Source organism: Phoenix dactylifera, chromosome 2, assembly GCF_051530095.1.
Source record: "Phoenix dactylifera cultivar Ajwa chromosome 2, Ajwa_hap1_PhDact_Kaust_v1.1, whole genome shotgun sequence".
NCBI classification, from domain to species: domain Eukaryota; kingdom Viridiplantae; phylum Streptophyta; class Magnoliopsida; order Arecales; family Arecaceae; genus Phoenix; species Phoenix dactylifera.
Genome location: NC_143191.1, coordinates 32,106,751 through 32,115,119, shown reverse-complemented (window position 1 = coordinate 32,115,119; position 8,369 = coordinate 32,106,751). Strand labels below are relative to the sequence as shown.

The window sequence follows — 8,369 nt, the reverse complement described above, 5'->3', positions numbered from 1 at the left end:
CACTTCCCATAAGAATAAGAGTATGATCTTTCTACATGAAGGAAGAACAATTTTACTTTATCGTTATATATCTATATTAGAATAGGAGAAGACAACAGCGATCGAGCGAAAAATAACAAAAATGATAAAACTCGTGGCTCCGGTCGCCATTACTTTCGCCCTTATCTATCCATGGTTCCTTCACCGCTGCCGATAGTCTCGACTTTGCCAAGTGTCTAACATGCCCGACAATTCTTGAGCACTACCCTCTTCCAGTGTGGGCCCATAGCGCTGCTATACGCAAAAGGAACGTAAAGGAGGTAAAGCGTTTGATTCAGCAACACTTGATGATGTAGGCCAAATCCTTCCTCTCCCTCCAACCCAAGGTCTCTGCCTTCGCCCACAACGATAGCCACACATTGAAACTCCTCCAAGTGAATGACACCATCTCCATCGTGTACCAAGGCACCATCTCCAACATCCTTATCATGACCTAGCTCCTCAAGCTCTACCTTGCTCCCTAGTTACTGTATTCCTTACCTTGATCTACAACATGGTTATCAAACTTGGCCACCCTAACGTCAACCACTCAGGCTTCATCCTTGTCCCCTACCTCCAACCCTAGGTTTTCCCATCCCCCAACCTCGTTGACCTTGTCGTGTCCCTCTCCCACCTTTTTAGCCTCGACCCCTCCTCTACCAAAATCTTAATAATCCTACTACCCCTAACCCTAGTCTCTTCTCTTCCTATCACCCCTTCTCATCTCCAATAGAAGTTAATTATAAAAAAAAAATTAACTACTTGCTAATGGATTTTTTTAAATTTGAAAAGTTCAAATAAAATTCTTACTCCTTAGACACCTTTTTTTTTATAAATATTTTTCTTTTTTTCATAGAGTCTTCTTATTTTTCTTTTTCCTCTGATTTTTTCTGCATTTTTTTTCAATTTTTCATGAATTTTGGGGGTTGATGGTTCAAATAAAATTCTTGCGACACCATTTTTAAAATATATATATATATAATTCTTTTTTTTTCATGGAACCTTCTTGTTTTTCTTTTTTTTCTCTCTAATTTTTTCTACAAATTTCTTTCCATTTTTCTTGAATTTTGGGGAGGCCACCAAATTTCTCTCTCTTCTGTGTTTAATAGGTATAGAGATTAGCTTAACTTGGATATCTATCACTTTTGGCTTGAGTAACCCTTAATACAACAAGATAAGGTAGAGTACAACACAAAGGTCGGCTGGTTTTTAGTTAGGAAAGAAATGCACGGTAACCTAGAAACCTCCGGCGTATCAAATGCCATAATATGCCTTAGACCTCTAGATATTTAATGATGCATTAGATAGTTATGTCATGATAAAAGAGGCCATTACCCAGATATGCTTTAACAAAATCGGCATGCACTATTTTAAGAAAATGCGGAACCCTGGCTAAAATCTTGTTCCACAGAAAATCTAGAAAAGCCCACACACACACAGCACAGAGCACGTGCTAAAATCTAGCTGTAGATAACTAGGATTTGTCTCGAGCTGCGAAGACCTATTCCGATAAAACCCAGAGTCGAGAGTACCGAAAGTAGGGAGACGTTCAGTCATCATGCCAGATGGACCGTTGCAATGATTAAAAAAAAGAAGGTTTAGTAAGACCCTGCGCGAACAGACCAAGCCTTCTTTTTGACAAGCAATCGCTTGAACCTAATACATGGGCTATAGAGAACTTTCAGCCTAGCGAGCAAGCCAAACAAGCCAAATGTAGCTATAAATCACCAACTATAGAAAGTAGAAACCCTATAATACTTTTGACGGCTGGAGGACGATGGTGAAGAAAAAGCTGAACAGGCTCCTAAGCTTCCCTGAAGCCCTTCGAGTGACGGTAAAAATTTGAACAACGTGGCACACGACCACCAACGGTAGGAAATAGAAAGCAGCTACCGAACTGAAAACTTCTTGCAGCCCTAGTCTCTGTTGCCTTGTCTTGACACCAAATATACCAAGGATTTGAACTACTCAATACGAATGTAATACCTAATAGAAGATTCATGCCCTTGGCACGGTAGCTATCTTCCTTTAAATACAAAAATAAATGGATTAATCACTTAGAAGCTTGGGCACGCAAGAAACATGACAAGCAAGCCGACCACAAGATTTTATGAGAACTGTCTATAACTCTTTCGGAGATCATCATTGTCGTCATCATCACAATTTATCTAGCACAAGGAAAATTTAACTGCTCATGTCCAGCAAAGTCGGGCACTTTGACATAACACCGCGAAAACTTGAAACTAAGGACCAAAGATAAAAATAAAAAAGGAAGTCGAAGTATAGAAGACCAGGGGGGTGAAGATAGATTAAAAAAAAGGATGAGATCAGGTGATGATGTAGCGGTGCAGAGGGGTGGGACGCATCTTCTAAGTAATGAAGCAACTCTTTTCTTTTCTCCTTTAGAAGATCTTGAAGAGAAGACCTCCATGGGCGGCGAAGAAAGGAGCAAATACAAGTGATTCCACAGCCATGAGCTTGATGAGGATGTTGAGCGATGGCCCTGATGTGTCTTTGAGAGGGTCCCCGATGGTGTCACCAATCACTGCAGCCTTGTGGGCATCTGATCCTTTGGGACCAAGGGTCCTAGCATGCTCCGAAGCTCCAGCCTACAACAAACAGAAACAAAAACACAGGGGGGAGATTTTTTAGGGACTTAGATCTCTCGGTTAATTCACCCCCAATGCTCCAAAGGCCAGGAAACAAGAACAAATATGGAATAATTTACCTCGATATATTTCTTTGCATTGTCCCATGCGCCACCGGTGTTGGATGCGGAGATAGCAATCTGTCACATATTAAAACCAATTCAGGACTGGACAATACCATATTAAAAGTATGAACGACTTCGAATGTAGAGAATCGCTGCCGACCTGAACACCGGAAACAAGAGAGCCTGCAAGGACTCCTGACAGAGTTTCCACACCAAAGAAGGTTCCAACGATCAGAGGGGTGAGCATGACAAGAGCACCAGGAGGAATCATTTCCTTGATGGAAGCATCTGTGGATATCTTGACACAGGTTGCGTAGTCTGGTTTAGCACTTCCCTCCATGAGCCCAGGAATGGTGTTGAACTGCCTGCGGACTTCCTCAACCATCTTGAGAGCTGCACTGCCAACACTCTTCATGGTCATGGCTGAGAACCAGTAAGGAAGCATTGCACCAACAAGCAACCCAATGAAGACTTTAGGGGTGAGAACATCAACGGTTGAAATCTCTGCTCGGCTCACAAAGGCACCAAAAAGTGCCAGAGACACCAAGGCAGCTGAACCAATAGCAAATCCCTAAAAAAAAAAAAAGACAAGGGATGCATTGAAATGCACAACCAAGACGAGTTATGATGAAGAGAATTACTTTATATCACAAGAAGCAATTATAGTACCTTTCCAATGGCAGCAGTAGTGTTTCCCGCAGCATCTAGAGCATCAGTTCTCTCACGAATTCTGTGGCTCATTCCAGCCATCTCAGCAATACCTCCAGCATTGTCACTGATGGGCCCATATGCATCAATGGCAAGCCCAGTAGCAATGGTGCTGAGCATACCTAGGGCAGCGACAGCAATACCATACATGGAGGCAAAACTAAAACTAACAAATATGCTGACAGCAATCGCAAAAATTGGAATGATGACAGATTTGTATCCCAAAGCAAGCCCGAAGATAACATTAGTGGCAGCTCCAGTTCTACATGAATCAGCAACATCTTGCACAGGGCTGCACAGGGGGAAGTAGAATTAAAATAAAGATAACCAAACTAGAACATGAGGTAACAGAAAGTATTTGGCCATCATTATTTTATTTTTTTTTGAAAAAGGGAAACTAATTAGCGGACCTGTATGCATTGCTTGTATAATATTCAGTAACAAACCCTATGACCAGGCCAGCCCACAAACCAATTGCCACACAGAAGAACAGCTCCCTGCCAAATTCCAACGCAACAAAATAAGGTACTGATGAAGAAACAACATAACCTTACTAGGCAAACAAGAAATAAAGTTACATGCAGCTTACCAGTTCTTTACTGTCTTCTGTGCACCGAAATTGAAGATTGTAAAGGTTGATGGGAGGGCTATCCAACTAACGATCCCAATTCCCAGAGTCATAAGAGCGGTGGAGATTATGAGCTGCCCCTTAAGTGCAGGCTCGATCTCCTTCACTGCCTTTATCTCAAAGAAGTCAGTTGCAAAGAGAGTAGTAACCAAACAAACAATGATACCCATGGCGCTAATGAGCAGGGGGAATAGAATGGCAGTCAGTTCATGGTTAATTCCGAAGGAAGAGATTGAGGCAACCACAAGGGCAGCACAGGAAGACTCAGCATATGAGCCAAACAGATCTGAGCCCATACCAGCAATATCCCCAACATTATCACCAACATTGTCAGCAATCACCTATAAATCATGTCAAAAATACATCAAAATCTACAGGAAGAATAGAAAATATCTGCAGTTAAACAAAAGCTAGAATATGTTGGTAATATAAACAAAAATTCTGGTAACTATAGATGTCGGTGATAACAAGGAATTAAAATGATATGGCATCAAAAAAAGAGAGAGAAAAGAATCTTATCATCCTAAAACAACGTAAGAGATCAGCTGCAGAATCTAAATCAGGAAAAGATAATTTAGGGCCAGGGATGAAAAATGAGTGCACCAAAACTAAGTGTTTTCCTGAACAACAGAGGTTCTTACAGCTGGGTTTCTAGGGTCATCCTCAGGGATGTTCCTCTCGACCTTTCCGACAAGGTCAGCACCAACATCAGCAGCTTTTGTATAAATGCCTCCACCAACTCTCCCAAAAAGGGCCATGGAAGAACCACCAAGGCCATAACCAGTAATTGCCTCAAAAAGGCCTTCCCAGTCTTCTCCATAATACAACTTGAAGAGGTTAATTGCAATGAAGAGTACCAGAAGCCCATTCGCAGCAAGCAAAAACCCCATGACTGCACCAGACCGGAATGCAGTAATGAATGCCTTTCCAACACCCTTCCTGGCCTCCAAAGTAGTCCTGGCATTTGCATATGTTGCAATCTTCATCCCAAGAAAACCAGAAACCAGAGAGGTGATTGCACCAAGCAAGAAAGACACTGTGCTAAAAATGGCATTAGCAAGGGCAGGCTTGCAAGTCTTATCCTTGCTATAGGTGCAGGGCTGACTCTTTGTGCTGAAGCCCTCCACAGAGCCAAGGAAGAGGAAGATCAGAATTGCAAAAGCCACCATGAAAACTCCAACATACTGATATTCAGTGAAAAGGAAAGATGTAGCTCCTGTTAACATGCATAAAAAGGCTGAATGTCAGATCCCACATATGACATGCCACACTATGAAAACTTTTTTTTTTTACTTAACACCATCAACAAAATAAAAAAAAAATTAAAGAAAAGGAAAATAAAATAAGCACCAAAACAATTTCATGAATCTAGACAGAGTTCACATCTCATTTCACAACAACCTATAATAAGGTTGCTAGGTAGGTAAACAAAATCAACACAAGTTATTTATATAGTCATTTTATAGTAGTATCAACAATAATATCCATAGAACAACCACTATTGATTAATACGAGTTATAGGCAGACATAGTTTCCATCTGCATAAACAAGAATTTGAACTAATTTGAGTTTTCACTCTATGCAATCAGAGCCAAAGCAAACAACGATTTGACTAGCTGGTGAACCATGATTAATAGATTAAAAATTGGGGTAAAAATAATAAAACCAGGCAGTTATAACCTTCAAAAACAAATTAGTTTCCCCCTCTGTTTCACAATACTGGCAGTAGAAGACCTACCTTACAAAGCAGCCAGTAAATCCAATAAAAAAATCTAATCAGCAATATATACAAAATTAGATAAATGCTAAAGGAAACATTCATAAAAAGAACCCTATAATGAAATATAAACCTGGTTTTGTTCCCTGCAGAACAGCTCAGGTCAGCACAAAGGGTGAAGAGGAGGACAGGGGTATGGGGTCTTTTCTGTTCACAGGATAATGGATCTAGATATAATTACTCCACAGATCTGCATTTTTTTTCACATGCCATGCACATGCTTCTATTCACAATTTCATTAAAAGAATGTTTTATCTTAACAGCTCACATATTCTTTCACAAATTATGAGCCGTTGATGGATACAGATAGAAAACAAAGATCAGTCTGCCTAACATGAATATCAAAGCAATTATGTGCTTGTGCAAGGTCATTGGACATAGATCACTTTTCTTCCACAGCCACCCAAGAAAGTTGAGTTTTTATCAGAAACACACTGCATTACCACTTGTAACAATAAGACATTGGGTAAATATACAATTTTGGGGATGATTAATTTCACAATGTACTTTCATTCATGTTACTAGCAAGATCTGATTGGCAGCACGTAAGATCCAGTAGTCGATACCGAAGAATCATTAGATAAGAAGGTCATGCAAGTGGAATATACAGATGAGAATCAATCTAGGATCTCATTTAACAAAGTTCTATGAGGCTCCTCTCATGACGTTCTAATAAAGGACACTTTTTTATTTTAGCAAAGAGCTACCCTAATAACCATATAAAAAAGAATAATTGAGCATTTTTATATGGATAACTAACACTAGATATGAGAACACAAATATTGGAACCACTGTTGAATTAACATCATAGCACGTCATTTCTATGAGAAACAAGAATAGTTGGGATAGGAATGCTGCAAGAGTTAAAAAAGAATTACATAGCGAAGTCAGGACAAATCTCGTATGAAAAACAGTTCTGAGGACCGCAATCAACAACTGCTTATCTCCTTAACAAAGTGTCCAACATAAACCAGAAATATAAGAGATCGAAAAAAATAAAACGAGAAAAGAGTATAACCGAAGAGCAACACTAGCATAATACCAACATAAATATCCTAGAAATATCAGCAAAAAATGGCTTGAAAAAGTATAAACGAAGATAAAAGAAAATTTTGATATAAGATCTGGCTAATGTCTGAAGCACAAATTTAAGCTATAGAACGCAGATGCAAAAGAATTGTTTATCTGAAACTAGGAAGAAGAAAACTATAACATAGAGATGACGGAAAGCAAACTAAATGAAAAAAATCATCTCTTGCGGTCAAAAAAATAGTAAGAAAAGATCTGGAATAACTACACTCAGAAAAACAGAAATCCTATAGGGGGAAAGCGTTTTTTTCTGTCAAAAATAAGATAAAAACTTTTTAAAAAAAGTTATATCAGTTAAAAGCTTCGGAAAGGAAAAGAAGGCTCGTAAAATTAACGAGTAGATCGAATCAAGACCTGGAAAAAAGGAAGAAAAAAAAAAACCTTTTTCCTCCAACTATCGGGGAGATCTGAACGAAAGCAAGAAGCTTCACCGAACCTTGATTTTGAGCATAAAAAGCTCAGACCGTAAAACCACCAGATCTGAAAGAAAGAAAGAAAGAAACATCGAGACGCAACAGATCCAACCAAATAGTTCTCACCCTCCGAAATGGCGGTCTGGATGTCGGCGCACTTGACGACGACGTTGTGGTCGTTGAGGCCTTCCTCCTCCTCGATAAGGTAATCGGAGTAACCGTTCTTGTTGCCGCTTGCCGGCGGCTGCTGCTCCGGCGAGAGCTTCACCTTGGAGACAAAAGTCCACTGGACCAGGGCGAAGACGATCCCGACGACGGCGGCTACCGGGATCAGAATCACCGTCAGGAGATCGGAGAGGATCGCTGCCCCCATTGCCGTATCTGGCCGGAATGAATCGCCCGACGAGACGAGCAGCGCAACTCCTACTCCCCAAGAAACGCGGAACCGAACGCCGAGGGTTTCGAGAGCTCTCTCTCTCTCTCTCTCTCTCTCTCTCTCTCTACCGCCTCTCCAGGACCAGCTCCGGTTCTTTATATAGAGACGAGCGCGCCGAAGAGAGAGAGGAGTTTGGTTTAAAAAAAGTAGGGGCTAAAATGAACACTTAAAAATAAACGGATTTTTTGAACAAAATTTTTCCATTTCCGGGGCATTACGGGAACGGTGGTTCGTATTGTTGACTGCATTTCTGATGTCGCTGCAGAACGGTTTTCTTTAACCGCTGAGCGCCATCACGCTGGCGCTGCAGGTGGGCATCCCGACGGGAGTTTCTGCGAGAGCACGTTAGGTAAAATGATCTGGAGGAGCACGCGGCGAGTTTTTAAACGAAGTCGCCGCGTCGACCGGCTCCCGGATTGTGATTAATGTACGGCTTCATCGGATCGAGCTTTGGGACGAAATTAACAATAAGGGGGCATAAAAGATTGGAATAGACTCCATCGGTTTAACGGTCCTGATTGATGATCTAGTGTTCGAAATGGACGGTACCGATACGGCCCATTGCAAGATATGACACGCTTGCTTAA

The 8,369-nt window shown here is 40.9% G+C and overlaps 1 protein-coding gene across 1 annotated transcript; it reads right to left on the bottom strand.

Annotated features, from left to right (window-relative positions):
* Window positions 1-2,124: 2,124 nt before the first annotated feature.
* On the bottom strand, window positions 2,125-8,028 carry LOC103711472 (pyrophosphate-energized vacuolar membrane proton pump-like). Its single transcript, XM_008797610.5, has 8 exons — window positions 7,473-8,028; window positions 4,709-5,283; window positions 4,029-4,408; window positions 3,850-3,936; window positions 3,401-3,731; window positions 2,892-3,302; window positions 2,747-2,806; window positions 2,125-2,627 (listed from the first exon to the last, which is right to left on the bottom strand). The coding sequence occupies exons 1-8, from the start codon at window positions 7,717-7,719 to the stop codon at window positions 2,421-2,423; spliced, it is 2,298 nt and encodes a 765-aa protein (XP_008795832.1). The 5' UTR covers window positions 7,720-8,028; the 3' UTR covers window positions 2,125-2,420.
* Window positions 8,029-8,369: the final 341 nt, after the last annotated feature.